This window comes from Ambystoma mexicanum, chromosome 1q (genome assembly GCF_040938575.1).
Source record: "Ambystoma mexicanum isolate Mex_15411 chromosome 1q, UKY_AmexF1_1, whole genome shotgun sequence".
Classification (NCBI taxonomy): Eukaryota; Metazoa; Chordata; class Amphibia; order Caudata; family Ambystomatidae; genus Ambystoma; species Ambystoma mexicanum.
In genome coordinates, this window is record NC_090922.1 from 908,089,213 (window position 1) to 908,110,424 (window position 21,212).

Below are 21,212 nucleotides of genomic sequence, written 5' to 3' on the forward strand. Positions count from 1 at the left end.
TCCTTTGCCTAAGACTTTTGATTCGTGGAAGCGCTCGTCCGCACCGCCGCCCACCTTATCCCACCGGAGAAGGCCAGGCCATTGACGCGCCGAGGAGCATCCGCCGGTTGGTTTCCCACCACCCGAAGACCACAAAGACTTTGACGACTCGACGCCCTTGTCGGGCCACAGTTCTTCAGAAACTCTTTGCGGTCCTGAACTATCAAACACGAGGTGTCCCGCACACCTCATCCTCGCAGGACGTCGCCGACGAGCACCGCCTGGATCGATGCCGTGGTCTCTGCACCATTAAACTTTTCATTGATGCCATCGACGCCAAGTTCACCTTCGTTGACGCCTCTTGACGATCCGTGGCTCCTGCTCTAAAGGGAGTCACTCAAGAAGGATCCATCGAAGAACTCTGCTCTACCAGGTACATTGGGGGGTAGAAACCTTATAGGAGGAAATAAGACATATAGAACAATATATGGACTGGGCTTGTGATATATCTTTAATTTACATGTTGCCCAGGTGGGGGTATCTCCAAACAGAATTGTGCCTAGTTGGTAGGGGTCAATATTCTGCACATTGTTCTAACCAACTGCTTTCCTCCTATATCTATTGTTGGTTACTTTTATTCCTTGGTCTGTGTGACATTTGACCAGAGTATAGTTGATGCACTTTAATGAGATCTGATTATAATTGTGGTACCATTTTAGAACTGTATATATTTGCCATTGTGGATTTTCTGAGCACAAAGTGAGTTATTGTGATAGTGTACATAACCTTGAATATTAAATTATATAAACACTTTGTTTTGACTAATACAGTGTGTGGACATTCCTTTGTGGGGGTTTGGGGACTACACTGTACTTAAGAACCAGCCTGCATCACCTCCTGAGAAGCTAGGCCTTGATTGCTCGACCAGCGCTACCCTATAGAGAATCTTGGCTGCGGTTCTCTGTGCCTCTCCTCTGCCATATAGAGAGTAGGAGTACAGACACCCCCCTCCAGTCTTTACTCTGGTGGCAGCAGTGGGATGCTTATGGTTTTAAGAATTAGTGTATAACCGTGCCACTTACAAAATATCTGCACTTTGTTAAATTGAGGTGCACACCAAGCAAGTCCTGACAAGTCCCTCCTTGCCTCAGAACTCTCAGAACTTTCCTGCCTGCTTTGTGTGAGACCTTCATCGACAGATCTATGAAAACAAAATATGAGCAAAACGTGTAAGACACGCCCACATTCTGCAGGACTACAAAGGCAGCAGCCCGCACGCACCAGCGCGTGCGCACTGAGCAAGTCCTGACAAGTCCCTCCTTGCCTCGGAACTCTCTGAACTTTCCTGCCTGCTTTGTGTGAGACCTTCATTGACAGATCTACGGTATTGATTTGCTCTCTGAACTCTTATAAGGAGCCCGTCTAGAACATTAGACACCTTACTTGACCCTTATATCTTTCTGTAAAGATCCATCAGTCGTGACAGATGCTGTATCCATAAGCAACGCTGTGAGTAATCCCAGGCCTCCTTTAATCGTTCCTCTTGCGAAAGTTGGAGCTCCAGCACTGCCCCAAAAGGAATATGTCCAACGTAAACAGTGAAAAACCCCTGAACAACAAGCCCAAGTGGCCGCATATCCTGGTCAAGAGTCACGTGTGGACCATCTGAGAACGAATATATCAATAACTGATAATAGTCTTTTGAACTCTGTACACCCCACAGCTCTAACTGAAGCAAACAAAGACAGTGCTGGGGGCTGGGGGTTACTGATGTTGCAATAATAAGCTTCTTTCTGATAACTTGTCCAGATCACCAGCAATGTTTTCAAGCATCAGTTCATGCAATTCTAGTGTTAACGTATCATTTTGTGCACCCACGCTGTGGCAAGCCTTTGCTCCACCAGATACTAAAATTGATGATGTCCCAGTGAATTCTGCAGAAGTGGTTTTATGGCAACAAAAAATCACCCACAAATTACTGGGCAAATGTTTAACTCGGCCGGCTCTGGTCCCTGTTCCTTCTATGAGCAAGGCGGTATTGGGTGCAGTGATTGACGACCCTCAGCCCCCTCAGTCTGCGGGCTCCCTGCCCTCAGGGAGTAAACCAGCCTTCAACACTATTCCACAAGTTGGAAAAATCATTGGTGGTCTAGACACTAACGTTGAAATGTTACATCTGCACACAGGTCCAAATATCCCTTTGCGTAGTCAGTTAAATGATTAAAGTGTTACTCAACCGGAGATGGCAAAACCTTTGCAAGCTGCGTATACTATTTTTTCAAAAAATTCTAAACGCAGCACCAAACTATCTTCTGTTTCTCATACTAAACTGTCAAAATATGAGCCTAAAACCAAAGACAACAATAATGCAAAGACGCAGGTCTTTATTAAAAGGCTGAATATACTGGCCAAAAATTCAATATCGACCACTCAAGCGATTTCTAAAAAATACCAGCTTATGACCTCCAACAAAGTGAGCAGAGCAGAAGGAAAACCTCTGAGTCTGCCAGTGTCGTATGCTCCATTGGATGCATTAGTCAAATTCTGCTGCGCCTGATAATCTTCCTATGAAGGAAGACCTGAACTTAGTATCTAATATCAGGGATTCTCATCACCAAGAGACAAGGAAAGCAGTTGATGCCTACATGAACAGTCAACCTGCGTGATTCCTTCAAACGACTTTGCTAAACCACTAAGAGCTCAAGTCAATGTCAATGCAAAAAGTGTCTGTTTCAAAGACAAAAGGGGAAATGAGTCCCTGTCGCCGAGGCTGCTGGCTAGCAAGACGACACTGGTGACTAAAATAGACCAAAATCTGAAAAAAACAATAGGAAAGGTGCAACATGACTTGGTACCAAACCAACAGAAGCATGACTCAATTTGGCACCCAGAGGATGACACCTTAACCCTACTAAATAACAAAAATGGCTTTGTTAGCACCTGAAATTATCCAAATAATACAAGCAGCTATGGGCTCCAATTCTAATCTGGTAAGGGCCCGCACCACTCTAGAGTTACCTGTCAAATCTGCACTCATTGGTCCTTTGGAGATTCGCAATAAGAAGTATCCGGACAATTTTTCATTGGAGCTAGCTTGCAAACAGAGCCCCTCTGTCCAATATGAACTGAACAGGCGGTCCATTCTGGCTATCTTTTCCGACATACCGCTGTTGGAAGACATTAATTCTGCCGACCTTGTGCTGGTAGATTTCCCAGTGAAAACCAACTTGCAGTGTGTACGGATCTGGATGAATTCCAGGCTGGTTCAAAATACCATATGGTTGGCCAAGAAGTAACTGCTAATGTTGGGATTTGTACTTAGTACTGACTCAACAGTGAGTGGTGAGCTTAGAAAAAAATTACAATATCAACCCAAAAATCCCAGCTCTAATATTGCGGTATCCAAATCAAGTATTTCATCTTGGAAAGCGGAAGATGGCACATGCAGTCAATCTATTCATTCGACCTAACTAGCAGAGTCCTTAAAAGTTCAAAACATCATGCTGCTAAACTGGAACACCAGAGGTTTTACTCATTTGATAAACAACAATGATAGTCATTTGATCCAATATAACATACTCATGCTCAAAGAGACTTGGTTAGTGTCATTCCCGGTGTGGGATAACTACGACTTATTTTTGAATCCAGCAGTCAAAGCGTCGCAAGGCAGGCCATCATCCTCATAGCCATCAAAATAGAACAAGGTATCTGTGCACAAGAAGGGGCCACACCGAATAAGTTTATGCAACTAGTCAAAGTAAAAATTCACAATGTTACGTACGGTCTAATCAACTTGTATTGGAATCCTGTGGGAATATACGATGGTAGCTTCATAAAAACAATGGGCAAACTACTACATTTAATTGCAATGGACACAACAATCTCTCGAATTATAATTGCGGGAGATTTTAATCTCGATTGCACAATTGAAAATGCTCCCAAAAATAACCCCAGATTGGCAAAATGGTAGCTTTTGCGACTAATCATAATTTATTTAGACTAAATGGAGCATTTGCGACCGATATTCCCCCATGACCCTCCTGGCAGCGTTGTAGTAGCTACTCAACAATTGACTTTATCTATTTGAATACGCAAATGTTCCATAGCATATCCAATTTTTGTATTCTTGAAAATACGCATAGTGATCATAATCAACTTGTAACTCCTCAGTGACCAAGTTCAAATTCCATTACAGCTACGCATATGAACCTTCTGCACGACAACCTAATGGTGAATAACAATGGCAATCACTTATGAAGGTCTGTTAAATCCTTAACTTGTCTGAATGATCATCTAGCTTTGCAATGTTGTAATCATTAAGTGGCTTCATCTGAAACACAGCCTGTCTATTCGGATATGTTACAATACTTTAAAAGCTCAAGTAATTGCAAGAGTGCATATAGTCAATCAATGCTGTGACCGAAACTACATGTGTATGATTGATCCACTCAAGCTGGGAAAGCAGAATTTCGCCAGCAAAAAAGAGAAGCCCTTAAAATGTTACCGACTGAGAGAGCTCTGTTTTTGGCCCACATAAAGACCAAATATAAGAACTGGTTAAAAGCTACTAGAGCCAAAAGATATCAGCTCGACGGGGAAAACATGCTATCGTCAATTCGATCTAAAAGCATGGCTGGGACTTGGTCTCTTTTAAACCAGACAATGCATAATTCACAAGCCATCGTACAGGCCAACAATGACACTGAACAGGAATGGAGCACTCACTTTTCAGAGCTCTATGCAGCACCGCTAAATAAAGTTGTTGACCCAATTCAAGGTAACTGGCATTTTCATCAAAAATTTGACTTAGACGACATCCGATTTTATATAAATAAAATCAGTAAGTAGTCCCGACGGTCTCTCCAATCGGACATTCAAAAAGCACCCAGAATTATGGACTAATATATTATTCAATATATTTTCGTTAATCAGTGCAACACAAATCCTCCCGGCATCTTGGAAACATTCAATAATTGTCCCAATTTATAAAAAGGGAGACCGAACTCAACCATCTAGCTAATGACCCATAGCCTTATTAGATGCCCCGGGCAAAATCTTTACCAGATTGATTTTGAGGGATTTCAATGAATGGACCATTGCAACCCAGCTTCGTGACCCGTTTAAAACGGGATTTGTAGCTGTACCAGATTTGATGGTATTGAACATGCTAAAATCCAAATATGCGGCCAAAAACCAAATTCTTCACCTAGAGTTTTTCGATTTTCGTTCTACTTTTGATTCAATTGATTCAATTGATCATCAAATCATGTATCATAAACTCATTCAGTTTAACTGTACTGCCTCCATATTATCCCTGATTATAAGACTTCACTCCAATACATCAGTACAAGTGAGGTTAATATTAGCAGGAAAGTTGTCAGTGATTCTTCATACGTATCGAGGTGTAAAGCAAGGATGCATACTTGCATCATGAATTTTCAGTTTTCAATTTGTTTTTGTTTGATCTGGGTGTAGAATTGCGGTCTGGGCATTGTGACACCCCAAAGTTGGGGAATCACACAATTTGTCATCTACTATATGCTGACGATCTTATTCTTATATCACAAACTCCAACGGGTCTGCAACTCCTACTTAATAAACTGGACCGGTATGCAGATTATGGTTGGTTGACCAAAACCAGAGCATACAACTGGTATCTTTAAAAATAACTTTTAGTTAAAGTACATCACTACAAATATTTGGGAGTAAGCATTGTGGACTCTTTGTCCAATAAAGTTATCGAACTTGATATGTGTAACAAACTCCAAACCCTAATATTTCAAGCAAAAGTAGTAAAAGATAAATTTGGGAAGTTTAACCTAACTCATATTATGTTATTTTATCAACAAAAGGTGATTCCTAGTTTATTGTATGGAGTCGATTCTTTCCTGCCCCAAAATATTAACTGGCCAAAACTCGAATCACGCTTTTAGAAACAACTACTTAACACACCAGCATCTGTGCCATTACCATTAATCAGGCATGGATTAGGTTTGTTATCACTTGAAGTACAAATCAAATGGAGAATGGCTGCTTTACTAAGGAAATGCATTCTAGGTTTATCCTCATGTAATATACTGGGAATTATGGCAAAACATCTTTTGGCACGGGATCAGACTTTAACTAAATTGTGGTGTGATTACACACTGCATGCTTTAGCTGATGCATCAATTTCTTTGGTTTTGCTGCTGACTAATCCCTTACGTGCTAAAGTCAAATTGTACCAGAATGATTGGATAGAGAACCGTAAATCATGCCTAAAATAAAAAAATTTCAAGTCCAACCCATTCATACATAAGCACTTTCGAACAATGGCAGATTATCTCACTAAATGTCCTGTGCCTCGCTTGCGTCACCAGTATCTCAGGTTCAGGCTGAATTTATGGCCGACTAGGGAGATCTTGGTGAGAAGAAAATGATTATCAAAAGAATTAATTTATTGTCGATTTTGTGAAAATAAGGCCAAAAAAGAAACGCTAGAGCACTGCTTGATGGTTTGTCCTAGGGTATTTAACCTCAGGAAAATTCATTTCAAGAAAGAATGGCATTGTTGTATGGCAACATGGAAACAAGTGTGTTATGGCAACATCTATTTAATAATCCTAAACTAGCAGTTCGTATAGCGATTGTACAATTCCTGTCTGCCATTTTTCCTGATAAGTATGAAAGTTAAAAGTTATTTTATTTTAGACATTCATTTATTAATTTGTTCGGTTGTGTATTGTTATGTTTGATTTAATTAATTGATGAGATGAAATGAAATATTTTGTAAAAATTTGAAAGGATGATTTTATTATCCAAAACAAATAAAAAGAATAAAAAATGTTTTTACAAAAATTGAGGTTTAGTTGTGTATAAGATAACTCCAAGCAATGGAGTCTATTGAAAATGGTAAATTGACTAGGATGAGCTTAGAGGCTCTCCAGAGTGCTTGTGAAGCCAGGCAGTTAGACTTTGTGGATAGGTCTAGGGCTGAGCTTATAGCTGCCCTGGTGGACTACCAGACTGATGGTGAAACTCTTGAAGGGGGGTATGCAACCAATGAGGACTCTGCCCATGGGGGTTGCTGAATCTGATTCTGGGAATGCCACCATTCCTGCTGCCTCTGCTCCAAACCCCAGCACTGCTCTTCAGGGGGAAGCCCTGAAGATTGAAATTTTAAAATTGGAGCTACAACGGGAACAGTTAGCCTTTCAATACAAAAAGTTGGCAGCAGAAGCTGAGTTGAAGAAAGAGGAGTTGGCACAGCGAGTGATACTCAAAGACACAGAGCACCAAAGAATCCAGCTAGAGAAAGCTAGAGTGGAGACTTCAGCTAAACCAGTTAAGAGTGGCAGGTACCTAGCCACCAAGTTTATGAAAGATTTGGTTGGTGTGTTTGTGTAGGGTTCTGATTCCTCCAGTGGATTGAAGCATTTGAGATGGCTTGTGCAATTCATGATGTTGATAAGCGAGATTGGGCTAAGTGTTTGTTAAGCAGAGTGCCTCAGACTGGATATGACTGCATTCTGAAACATAGTGTGGAAATAAGGGGTCCGTATGAGTGCATGAAGTCTGCTTTGATTGGCAAGTTTGGCAAGACACCTACCCAATACCTTAAAAGGTTCAGGGATTTTAAGAAACGAGAGAATGTGTCTTGGGTTGACTGGGTGAGTGCTGCGCACATGGACATGATTGGGTGGATTGATGGTTACAAGGTGAAAATGTTTGTTGAATTGTCCCACCTTTTGTTTTTTGAGCATTTTTCGGAAGCCTGTTCACCAGAGCTGCGTCAGTATGTTGCTGACCAGAACATTTTGGATCCCTTTAAGCTGGCTAGGTTGGCTGACAAGTGGGTCTCCCACAGGGTGCCCCTAAGGACTCCAGTGGGAAGGACAAGGACAAAGAAAAGGGCACCTCTCAGAAAACTGAGGAGTCCCAGAAGCAATCACAGACGAGTAAACCAAAACCTTCCTCTCCTAAAACCCAAAAATATAGTGGGGATAAGTCATCTCTGGGTGGGAGCAAGAGTAGTGGAAATTAACAAGGGGGGTCCTGGGAGTCCCTCTGCCAGACATTAGTCCTGGTTACGAGAGACTTACCCAGCAAGAGTAGTGGTCCACCTGCTGCAAAGCAGGCTCCCAGTGTTCCAGTACCATACCCCACATTCCTGGCACTTGTTGGGACTGTAGGGCTCTGGATCACAAGAGGGGTAACCCCAAGTGTAAAGGTAAGGCACTTGGAGTCCAGGCTGTTAGCCTGACCTACCCTTAGCCCATGTCTGAGGTGGAGGCCACTGTCCTCCCATCCTATACAGGGATCACATTTGGTGCTCCTGTAGAGATTTCCTTAGTGTCCCTTGGGGCCTAGGACCAGTACATGGAAGTACTGGTGACTATCCCACAGAACACCCGTAGGTTTTAGAGAAGTGTCCTCTTGAATGTCCAGCCTTCTACTGGTTTGAGAGACACTGGGGCAAGCATGGCAGTGGTGGACAGGACCCTGCTCAAGCCAGAGGACTATATAGGTACTCCTCTGAGAACCAGCAAGTTAGCTGGTGGGCCTCCCAAATTATCGTCTGTAGCCTTAGTCACACTCATGATTGGAGACAAGACAGCAAAGCTTCCTGTCCTGGTTCAGGACAATGTCCCTGCTAACATTCGGTTAGGTAATGATCTAGTGGAGTTGGGGTTGATCTCGGATGGTCTCCCCCTGACTGCTGCTGCAGTCACTAGGTCACAGGTGACACAGGGTATGGCTGTGAGTCAGGTACCTGAGCCAAAGGCGAGGCCTAAGGCAAGAAGACAGAAGAACAAGAAGGCTACCGCTGTGACAGGGGCTCCTACTCTTCCTGCTGTTTCTACAGCACCCATTGGGATCCATGCTCCGGACGGGTTGGGTCCAATGGAAAACCCAAACTCAACTCTTGCGGGAGAAGAGACAGAAGACTCTCCTGTGGGAGAGGTTCTCAACCCGGAGGACCACCCTGATCTTCAATGCCTGCTGGCTGAAGGGAGACCCTGCCGGGTGGACTTCTATAATGGACAGAGAAAGTGCCACTCTCTCGAGGGCCTGAGGAAACAGGCCCTTTCCAGGCACAAGGAGAAGTGCCTAGGACATTCCGGATCTATTGGGAGGGTGAGCTCCTTGTTAATGCGCCCACTAAGCCTGAACCTGGTGTCCTGAAGAGGGTGGTGGTACCCCAGGTTTACAGGGCTTTCCTGCTGCAGTTGGCGCATGAGGTGGCCTTAGCTGGTCATCTTGGTACCAAGAAGACTAAGCAGAGGATATCTGCCCATTTCTACTAGTCCCGGATGGGAGTGGAAGTGGAGTCCCACTGCAGGACCTGCCCTACTTGTCAGTTGTCTGGCAAGACTGGAGGCAGTGGCATTGCCCCACTGCAGCCATTGCCAGTGGTTGGCACACCGTTTGAGAGGGTGGGCATCGACATTGTCGGTCCCCTTGACCCTCCCACTTCAGGTGGACATCGGTTCATCCTGGTCTTGGTTGATCATGCCACCAGATACCCTGAGGCTATACCCCTTCGGACTGTTACTGCCACGGTGGTTGCCAGGGCTCTCCTGGGCATTTTAACCTGTGTTGGATTCCCTAAGGAGGTTGTCTCTGACAGAGGATCCAACTTCATGTCTAGTTACATGAAAACCATATGGAAAGAGTGCGGGGTAACCTACAAGTTCTCCACCTCTTACCATCCCCAGACAGACCAATGGTCTGGTTGAGAGATTTAATAAAACTCTCAAGGGCATGCTAGGCGCTTTGGAAGAGCCCATAAGGAGGAAATGGGATCTCCTCCTGCCATGCCTGCTGTTCGCTTACAGAGAGGTACCTCAAGAGGGTGTTGGTTTCAGCCCCTTTGAGTTACTCTTTGGACATCCCGTGAGGGGGCCCCTTGTCTTGATCAGAGAAGGTTGGGAGGCCACCCCTCCAGGTCCCGCCAAGCAAGTGGGGGACTATGTGTTAAGCCTCAGACAGAGGATGACAAAGATGATGGGTCAGGCGACAGTGAATCTCAAGGCCAGCCAGGAATTAAATAAGTACTGGCATGACCTTAAAGCCTCACAAGTGGATTGGACTCCGGGACAGGAAATCCTTGTGATGGAGCCTACCAAGCCTAGAGCTTTGGCAGACAAGTGGACTGGACCCTTCAGGATCATCTCCAAGATGGGCAAAGTCAATTATCTGGTTGACATGGGAGTCCCTGGGATAGCCCCTCAGGTATTCCATGTTAACAGGTTTAAGCCTTTCCACAGGCGAGCAAAAGTCTCATGTCTCTTGCTAGATTCAGAGCAAGAAGAGGATGAGTATGAGTCCCTTCCTGACTTGCTGCATAGCAACCCCCAGGATGGCTCAGTGGAGGCAGAACATCTCTCTCCAGATCTGACGACCGAGCAGCAGAAGGCCTACAGGGCTTTGCTCTGGCAGTATGCCTCTCTGTTTTCACTGACACCAGGCCTTACACGGTGGTGTAGGCACGAAATTGACACTGGTGACAGTGTGCCTGTCAAAAAGAGGTGCTACCGTATGTCAGATACCATTAAGAACCACATCCAGGCTAAAGTCGCCAAGATGTTGGATCTGGGTGTTATTGAACCCTCAACCAGTCCCTGGTCCAGTCCCGTGGTCCTTGTCCCCAAGGCAAGTTCCAAGGCAGGTACCAAGGATTTGTTCTGTGTGGACTACCGAGGAGTCAATGCCGTCACCAAAACTGACGCGCACCCATTTCCCAGGGCTGATGAGCTTGTGGACACCATAGGTGCTGCCAAATTTGTCCTTACCTCAGGCTATTGGCAAATAGCTCTGACGGACCATGCCAAGGAAAAGATGGCCTTCTCAACACCTGAGGGACTCTACCAGTTCAGGGACATGCCTTTTGGGTTGAAGAATGCCCTGCCACCTTGCAGAGATTGGTTAATCATGCGCTCAGTGGGCTGGAGGCCTTTTGTGTGGCCTACTTAGATGACATTGCCGTCTACAGTTCCACCTGGGCAGAGCATTTGACACATCTGCATAAGGTGTTGCAGGCCTTGAAAAGGGATAACCTCACTATCAAGGCCACCAAGTGCCAGATAGCTCATGGGAAAGTCAACTATCTTGGTCATGAGGTGGGAGGGGGTCAAATCCAACCTCTCCCCAGTAAAGTACAGGATGTACATCACTGGGAGGCTCCCACTAGTCAAACCCAGGTGAGAGCCTTTTTGGGTCTCACTGGGTATTATCGCAATTTCATGGCAGACTATGGAACCATAGCTGCACCCCTGACAGCACTGACTTCACCCAAACAGCCGAGGAAGGTTAATTCGACTGAAGACTGTCAGAGGGCCTTTGATGGCTCGAAAGAAAGTCTGTGTAGGGCACCCGTGTTGTGTGCACCTGATTCAAGCAAGCCCTTTATCGTTCAAACTGACGCCTGCGACACCAGAATTGGAGCTATCTAGTCCCAGTTAGATGACAAAGGGAGGGGACATCCTATCATATTCATCAGTAGACAACTCAAGGGTAGAGAACGTAGGTGGGCTACTGTTGAAAAGGAATGCTTTAGCATAGTTTGGAGCATTAGGCGTTTTAGGCCCTTCGTTACAGGGTCTACCTTCAAGGTCCAAACAGATCATAAGCCCCTGAAGTGGCTTATACAGATGAAGGGTGAGAACCCGAAACTGCTCAGGTGGTCCATTAGCCTGCAAGGGCTAGACTTCAACATAGAGCATAGACCAGGGAAGAGTCACGATAATGCAGATGGCCTTTCCAGAAGGTATGTTGACCGTCTGGATGAGGGTGTCTATCTTGTGGGAGATTAGGCACCCTAACCTGAGTCTGAGGGAGGGGGGGCGACTGTGATGCTGGAAATGCATCAGAGGGACAGGGCCTCTGTATCCTTGTCCTTTACTGCCTTTTATTGTGTGTTCTGTCGTGTTTTCCGTGCAGGAGTTCATGTGGGAGTCCTGGCGGTGCAGCTCTCTCTTTTGGTTTGGTGTACAGACCCATGGGATACCCTTATGCCACCCATGGGATACCCTTATGGCACCCATGGATGGGGGTACAACCCTGTGCCCCTAGTGTATGTTTTTTGGGCACCTTTGTGTGGCCCACAGAGCAGGGCATGGGCTGGTGGCAGCTCCATGCTGAATTTGACAGGTGCTCTGAGTATCCCCCATTTTGGGATACCCAGGCCCTGCCATCAGAATCAGTTGATTCCTGATAGGAAACAAGATGGCCCCTGTCGCCTCTTGCTTTCTATTACCTGTTACCTTGTTTTCCCAAAGTCCTGGGAAGCCCTGACTCTGTCCCTTCCCCCTGACTGGCTGTTGGGTGGAAGTTCCATTTATGGTGTTGTTGTGAAGTCCAGGCCAGACTGGCTGGAGCCTTCCCGGTGATTGTATGTTGTGGGTACACACTGTGGGTGGGACCTGGGTGAATACACATCTTGTTGTGGATGTCTGGTTTCTGGTGTATGACACAATGACTGAGACAGCCCTGCCCGAAACTGGTATGAATACAGTTTGTAGTGTTGGCTGGCTGGGTACTTGTGCCAATACACATTCCTTGTTGTGAGTGTCTGAGAGGGAGGAGTATGGCCTGAATGCACTGTATGCCTGATTGCTGGCTGACTGCATGAATGCCCTTCTGTATGATTGACTGCTGAGTGTGACCCAGCAGTGTGGACGAGAGACAGAATAGTATATCTGGGGACCTCTCACCACTGGAAATTGTTCAGAAGCGGAATTGGCACTTGAAGAGTAAACTGGAACTGCTAATCCTTGACGCCCAGCTGGAAGAAGAAGAACTGCTGCTGCATTTGTCGACCCGATCTGAAATCTGTCGAGTTCATCATGGACTGATCAGAGAGAGGACCTGGTTAGGCGCCCTCTTCCCATGCTCCGAGGGACCATTGAGCACCGATATCCTTCACCAAAGCTCCCTGGAAGTCAGACCCTCGAAAGGCTGCCGACCGGAGACGGGGACCGCCGAGAAGAACGAAGTAAAGCACCCAGACATCGTCGAAGTCCATTGCCGTCGACCAGGGTTTGGAGTATCGCCGTAACCGATGGAGGCCTGTCGAAGCCGGGTTGCCCAGAAGAGGGGACCGCTTGACACCGTGCTGCCGACAACCAGAGCCACACGCTCCTTTGCCTAAGACTTTTGATTCACGGACGCGCTCATCTGCACCGCTGCCCTCCTTATCCCGCCGGAGAAGGCCAGGCTGTTGACATGTGGAGGAGCATCCGCCGGTGGGTTTCCCACAACCCGAAGACCACAAAGACTTTGACGACTCGACGCCCTTGTCGGGCCACTGTTCTTCAGAAACTCTTTGCGGTCCTGAACTATCAAACAACTAAGTGCCCCGCACACCTCATCCTCGCAGGACGTTGCTGACGAGCACCGCCTGGATCGACACCGTGGTCTCTGCACCATCGAACTTTTCATCAATGCCAAGTTCACCTTCTTCGACGCCTCTTGACAATCCGTGGCTCCTGCTTTAAAGGGAGTCACTCAAGAAGGATCCATTGACGCCTCATCGAAGAACTCTGCTCTACCAGGTACATTGGGGGGGTAGAAACCTTATAAGAGGAAATAATATTTATAGAACAATATATGGACTGGGCTTGTGATGTATCTTTAATTTACAGGTTGCCCAGGTGGGGGGATCTCCACACAGAATTGTGCCTAGTTGGTGGGGGGTCAATATTCTGCCCATTGTTCTAACCAACTGCTTTCCTCCTATAGCTATTGTTGGTTACTTTTATTCCTTGATCTGTGTGACATTTGACCAGAGTATAGTTGATGCACTTTAATGAGATCTGATTATAATTGTGGTACCACTTTAGAAATGTATATATTTGCCATTGTGGATTTTCTGAGCACAAAGTGAGTTATTGTGATAATGTACATAACCTTGAATATTAAATTATATAAAGACTGTGTTTTAACTTATACAGTGTGTGGACATTCCTTTGTGGGGGCTTGGGGACTACACTGTACTTAAGAACTAGCCTGCATCACCTCCTGAGAAGCTAGGCCTTGATTGCTCTACCAGCGCTACCCTATAGAGAATCTTTGCTGGGGTCCTCTGTGCCTCTCCTCTGCCATATAGAGAGCAGGAGCACAGACCCCCCCCCTCCAGTATTTATACAAGGTTCATACATCACATACCAATATTTAGCTATCCCATCAGCATCAAGTAATCCTTATAAGCAATTGCACTCTTGGATTTGGAGGGATCAAAGTGCTGTGGGCATGCAGGATGCATTCCCATAAATGAGAAAAAAAAATCTATTTGTAAAACCTAGTGCTGACTGAGAACTTCATCATGCCATTAATACATTGCCAACATTGAGTCCTGCCCTGGGACTACAGGCCCTTAATCAGTTGGAAGGATATGGGCAAGTAAGGAATGGACATTTTTCTTTCTTTCATTCTTTCTTTCTTTCTTCCCACTTTTTGGCATTCTTTTCATCTTTCTATTCTTTGTTTTATATTTCTTCTGTTTTCTTCTTTCTTACTTTTGTTTCTAGCTTTCTTTCTTCTTTCTTTCACCTTTTCTATCATTCTTTTTTATTCTTCCTTTCTCCTTTCTTTCTTTTTACTGTCTGTCTTTCTTTCACTTAATCTTTCTTTCATTCTTTTTCTTCTAACTTCCTTCTTTTTTCTTTATTTCCCTCTTCTTTCTTTTAAGTTTCCTGCTTTCTTTCCTGCTTTCTTTGTTCATTCTTTCACCTTCCTCCTTTCTTTGGTTCTTTCTTTCTTATGTCCTGTTTTCTTCTCCTTCAGCTGACAAAATAGTTCAGCAGGTGGAGTGCTCGCTGCTGCAATCTATCTGTGATCTCGGTGTGATGTGCAGGTCGCAGATTCGAATCCTGGCAAGGCCAACTCATTCTTTCATCCTTCCAAGGACGATAAGTGAGTAACAACTTTGGTTGGGTGATAATTGTATGTAAATATGTTCTATGCGCCTCGGTTTTGGTGAAAACACAATGTAAATAAATCGTTATCATTCTTTCTTTTTCAATTTTCCTTCTTTCTTCTTGTTCTTTCGTTATTTCTGTACTGTTCATTCCATGTTTCTTCTCTGTCCTTTTTCTATCTTACTTCCCTTCTTTTATACAGTCCTTATTTCTTGCCTTGTTTGATCTTTTATTCTACTTTTATTTCTTTTTATTGCTCTTTTCGTCTTTCTTTCATGCTTTTGTGCTTTCTTATCTTCTTGATGTCTTTGTTCTTTCTTTTGTCATGTTTGTTATTTCTTATTTTATTTTCTTGTCTCCTTTCCTCTTTTCTTTTTTCTGTCTTTCTTTTTTCGTCTCGCTCTCGCTCCTCCTTTCCTTCCTAAATGATCAATATTAAGTAGCTTGTGTACCAGTTGATGTTAGTTTCTATTTGTCCTTTGGAGGAAATTTGACAGTGATTAATGAGAGACTTTAAATAAGTGGTCTGCTGTTAAATCACTTTGATTGTGATAAACCCATGCAGATAAAAGAACAGACAGGTTGGGTTTTTTGTTGTTGCAAACTTGCCATGCGACCCTGGTTTCTATAGTGAGCGGAAGGTAATATATGTTATGGAGTACCTGCCCAACCACAAAACAAGATATCAATTAATTGAGAGAATGAATGATGAGGTGTACTGTAATAAACACATTGGAAACGAGTTTGTTAGAGTGAGGCCTTGGAAGCGTTCTGTGCCTGCTGACTTACTCTGTTACTTCGTATGGCAGGTCATCACTTGCTGCTCTGCTGCTTTTTTGTGACCTTATATTCTGTTATGTAGCGTCCAAAGGCCACCCTGTGATGACACGCTCACAGGCCCTTTGCAGTGTTCAAGGAGGCAAACCAAGCATTTTAAAAACAATAAAAAACACAAAACCTGTGCAGTTTCTTTCCGTCCAGCCTCAACCAAACGACTCAGGGCTATGGCCACCCTCCCAACACCCCTGCTCCCCACCCCTCCTAATGACGCCCCTGAGTATGGAAGGTTCCTTTCAAGAGGTTCCTGGAGTTACAGTTCTGATAGCTCCCTGGGTGGTGAGGACCGGTGGGTCTTCCGCTTCCCCTTTTCGTATAATGTAAGTGACCAAGACCTAAATAAAGGAACCTGCTTGCACCTACCTGAGTCACAGGCTTTCATTTACTACAATTTTAAAAAGTGTTCATTGTTACGTAGAACTTCACAAATGTTTTTTTGTTTTCTGCTGCGGATAAAGAAAAACATTGCATAATACAAAGCTTCCGGCCTTAGAATTCCCCGAGAGATCCTGCGGTGGGGCGAGGGAGTATTTGCATACCAACAGGAGGTGCAGTTTTCTATGTAACTTGTTTAAAAATGACTGCACGCATAACATGTTTTACCAAAATACAGCTATTAACTGTGGTACATATTCGAACATAGCAAGTACCCATCGCAATACAGGTGGCTTAGCATCCACTGAGGTGATGCTCCACGCACTGTCTCGCTGCTTTCTCTGAAAGGGGCAAAAGGGCTCTTGTCTCACGAGATTCTGCGCGCTCGATATCAAATTACATTTCCTGGAGCTCTCTGAGCTTTCACAGCCAGAAAGGGGAAACAAAAGTACCGTTTTCCCCTGGGTGTGCCGGCACAAACAATCACGCTGACACGGCACACTGAAGAGGGGATGCCACGTGACTCGCAGGAGCCTCACACAGTGAAGAAAACAAATCCCACCTGTGCTTCATCACTTTCGCAAGCAGTCGGCAACGGAGCACTGGGTAGCGCTGCGAGGTAAGACGAACAAGTCAAACGTTATTGTACAAGGTGGGTTTACGTTCAAATGTTTTTCTCAAAAATGCTAGTGTTGTTTGGTACCTTTTCACTTTGGTCAGTTGCAATCCATGCAACCCCCCTTGTTTGCCTTTATCAGTGTCGTCACTTATACTGCGTCCAGTGGACACCGTTCTACCTCTGCAGCCAAACGAGTTACTCACTAAACTAATACATGACTTAAAACTCCAACATTTCAAACATGCACCTCACTCGCATAATGCTAAGCTGAATAGACGTATCCGCAACCTGTTTGGCGATTACATTGGACATCACTTCAATATAAACGTGTCAGCACAAACTGTTGTGTGCTGCCCAGTTTTGAGGCGACTGCATGTTCCACGCCCGCTCCCTAGAATGGCCGTGCCGGTTATTGCGCCTCATCCGCTGTTCTCTGAACTCCACACACCTTATTATTTGGCTATCGTCTCCCAGCTCTCTGCAGGAAAGCCTGCACTATGTGAAACGCCTAAAAAACACATTAGATCGAAGACAAATGGTGAGCACGTTACGTTAATTTAATTGTCCTCCCTTTCTGTATACCGTGGAATGATTACTCATGACAATTATCATTAAGTTGCAAAAACAACCTCTTTTTACCGTCAGTTATGCGATGAACAGTATCAAACGTATGGAATGGCCCCAATTCGTATATGCCCCAACAGTACCATCTCTGCTAACACACAAGGCACCTGAGGATTAAAATGTATATTTATATTATTCAGAGGTGGAAATAGGCGGGAACTAAAGGGTACATTTTCCTCTACTTTTGGGGAAAATCCACCATCAATCGCTTATTTTTTTTTGTCCCGGGAGTACCGTTACAGGACTGCATGAGACATTTGTTTTTCATTGTGGCAAGATGAGTCATTATATCCAGATAATAGGAACGGGGTGACCCACAGATCCAAATGGCGTGACAGATGTCCCAGCTGATGTATGCTCATATGCTGTCTAACTAAGTATATATGGTACATAATTGCAAAAATGTTAATATTAGGGTGACTGTTTTGAAAAAAGAAATGAACACAAATCCCAGTGTGCATTATATACTTGGCGAGTCAAGCATATAACGCTTGTATTACAGAAATATTTATCAAATGTAAGCATCTTTGGTAATTATGTTGTTCTCGCAATGCTCTTTGATTTTATGCAAAGCAGACCGGAACCTTCACTGGTGCTATATGTCCCCTTACCCTTCCTCATAGGGGTAGTTCGAAGATGTACAGTAGGAGTGTACCAGATTATCTAGCTTCGTATTATAACATTCTATCACAAAATAATGTATATGGTTATTCTAGGTTTTGATGAAGTACTTTGCAAAGGGAAACACGCATAGTGTTCTTATTATGTCAACACTATATACTGAAATGGATCATTAGAAATGAATGCTGTAAAGTTTTTTTTTTTTTTTTAAATGCCAGTTTTACATGTTGGTTCAATTAATTAAAACTCCCTTTTTGCATAGGCTTCTTATGCAGAAAAACACAGCACCCCCTTTCAAGATATTTGTATTTTTTTCTCTTGTAGCGCTGCTGCCAGCAATGGCTCTGGCAAACAGTCAACTGACATCACAATTGTTGCCCACATAGTGTGGGAGTGTGCTATGTAGCATATGCTATAGTGCATAACGTGTTTATTTTAATAGTGAACGGGCCACGGTTGTAGTTAAGGGGAGTGCTTGGGTAATTGAGTACAGTAATACTCTATTGCTGGACTGCAACCATCCATCCATACAGAGGTAACTCCAAATGGCTTAGAAAACATGATTTTCTGTTTTAGTCCATGTGCCTTTATTTTTTGTTTGTGGTTCTGTCAATGTGTTTTTTTAAGCCGCCAGTTTCCCAACGGATCTCTACCCTGTCCTATTTTTCTTCTCTGCAGAGGGTACCCTCCATGTACAAGACTCAAAATGGCAGTTGACCCACCCGCCCCTCACGATGCAAGTGTGTAGCAATAATTTCTACACCATTTATACACTTTTTCAACAGATGTTGCTCAATATCCTGGAGTCCAACACAAAAGATTGGCCCGCACTTTTAAATCTGAAAGTAGGTGACTGTGTTTTGCTCCCATGGTGGTGTTTTTGAGAGTGTGCCAGTGCCTGCCATCACTCGGAGCTCAGTACAGGATTTGCAAGACGCTGTGCAGAAAAAAACGTTTGGGTCCCCCAATTTGCTCATGTAGTGACCTCACCGGAGGTGGTTGTGACGAAATGCGGAGAACAGGAGTACAAGGGTGAGTAGTGGCAAAATTGCCTGCTCAACCCCTTCTACAAAGCACCAGTGTTCCCAGTCATGACGGTAAAACCGGCACAGCTAAAAGATATACCTCCTTTTGCTTTTTGTGGTAATGTGGGCCAATAGAAGAATGTATTCTCGTAAGGGGTGTGAAGACTTTTAACTTCATTTTTCTTATCAATTTGAAGAGTTCTATCCGAGTGTCAAATAGGGAACTATCCATAGAAATTTTTCAAAAGCAAACCCTGAAAGATCTTGAGAAAATGAAATTTATATCTAGAACACGTGGGAACATGAATCCCCCCCCACAAATGGGAACTAATCAAAAGATTATACAGTGACGACAAATTAACCATAAGGAGTGCGGCCAAAGGTGGAGCACTAGTGCTCCTAGACACTACTAAATATGATGCAGAATGCCAGAGACAATTGAAGGATCGCAATACGTATGCTACACTAGATCAAGACCCTACAATCAAGATCCAATGTAATTTGGAAGAGCTACTGGTCAAAGCTGAAGAACTAAGCTGGATCAACGATCATACTAAGAGGTTTCTCACAAACAGGTTCCCGAAAATTTCTCACTTCTATATATTGCCTAAGGTGCACAAAAGTCTTATTGACCCACCAAGGAGACCCATAGTGGCTGGTACTAACAACATATTACAACCCTTGGGAGTCTATATAGACAACATTTTACAGCCTTTGATACAGAAGACCACAACATATGTGAAAGACATTACTCACTTTCTGCAACATCTTAAAGAATGCAAATATATCACAACAGACATTATGTTCACAATAGATGTAAAAAGTCTCTATACATCCATACCACACGACCAGGGAAGAGCAGCAGTAGAATGGCTACTAATTAAATGAAGACAACATCCAAGCTCAAAAAGAATTCATCATGGCATTGCTTGAATTCATTAGTGAAAACTCTTATTTTGAATATAACAAAAAGTTTTTTCTTCAAACATCGGGCACAGCAATGGGAGCCACTATGGCACCAACTTACGCTAATGCCTTTATGCACAAGTTCGAAACAGACCACGTCTTGAAAAACGAGAGACGGAACAACAAGATGAGGCTATGAATTCGGTACATTGATGATATTTTTGGAATTTGGCACGACACTGAAGAAGAATTGAAGAACTTTCCTTGAATATTTGAACAGCATTGATCAACGCATACAATTTACATCGGAACACTCCATAGAGACAATTCATTTTCTGGATGTAAAGATCACCAAAGAAAGCACGGGTTTCAGGACAAACATCTATCAAAAACCCATGGATAGGAATAACATTCTTCACAGATTAAGCTTTCACCAACCAAGCTTGATAAAGAGTCTACCATATAGTCAGATGCTGAGAGTAAAAAGGATCATAAGTGATCCTGCATATTATGAAGAGGCTATCAGCAAGATGGGAGATACATTTCTCACTGGTGGTTACACAAGTTCTGAAATAGAGCAGGCAGAAGGAAGATTGACAAACAAGACAAGAGAAGATCTGTTGAAAACGAAATCCATAACAAAGGAGACACCGCCATTGCTGTTTGTTTCGAAATACTCTAAACAGAGTAAACGCATCAAAGACATAATTAAGAAGAATTGGAACATCTTGGCCCTGGACGAGAGGGTAGAATCACTTTTCAAGGAACTGCCAACCTTTGCATACAAAAGGAGCCAAAATCTTAAAGACAAATTGGTACGAACAAGGGGGAGTATCTCCCCAAAGGACACCGCCAAAACCGGAACATTCCCATGTTTGAGTTGCACGAACTGTGGATATATACTTAAAGGCAATATAGTACACCATCCGCACACAGGAGAAAAAATAAAGCTCATATGTTTTGGAACATGCAATTCCAGCAATGTGATTTACTCCATAAGATGTCCTTGCGGACTATACTACGTGGGAAAATCCACACGTACCGCAAAAGTAAGATGGAACGAGCATCGCTCCTGCATTCGCAACCATAACAAAAATTCGGCAGTGGCAAGACACTGGGATTTGAAGAAACATAATTTATCCCAGATCAGATTTCAGATACTGGAAGTGGTAAAGAAAGTGGATCCACACATGAATATACAACCGAGACTGGACCAGCGCAAGTCTTTCTGGATTGACAAATTGGGAACTCTGACACCAAGGGGATTAAATGAAGAGTTACATTTTGCATGTTTTCTTTAAGAATAATGTGCAGTTTGTTTGTGTT

General features: G+C 43.9%; 1 protein-coding gene across 6 annotated transcripts in view; it reads left to right on the top strand.

The window, feature by feature from the left end:
- Positions 1 to 21,212, top strand: part of LOC138538698 (putative ferric-chelate reductase 1) — a 495,175-nt gene that overhangs the window by 97,180 nt on the left and 376,783 nt on the right. For 4 of the 6 annotated variants that reach the window (XM_069641552.1, XM_069641548.1, XM_069641553.1 and 1 more), the window contains exon 2: positions 14,746 to 14,874. The exons of 1 other annotated variant lie outside the window; for it this stretch is intronic. In XM_069641552.1, coding sequence (XP_069497653.1) covers positions 14,808 to 14,874 — 67 coding nt within the window. In that variant the 5' untranslated portion in view covers positions 14,746 to 14,807. Of the gene's footprint in view, positions 1 to 14,745; positions 14,875 to 16,583; positions 16,711 to 21,212 lie in introns of those variants that run through there. One more of the 6 variants, XM_069641550.1, reaches the window with a different exon arrangement.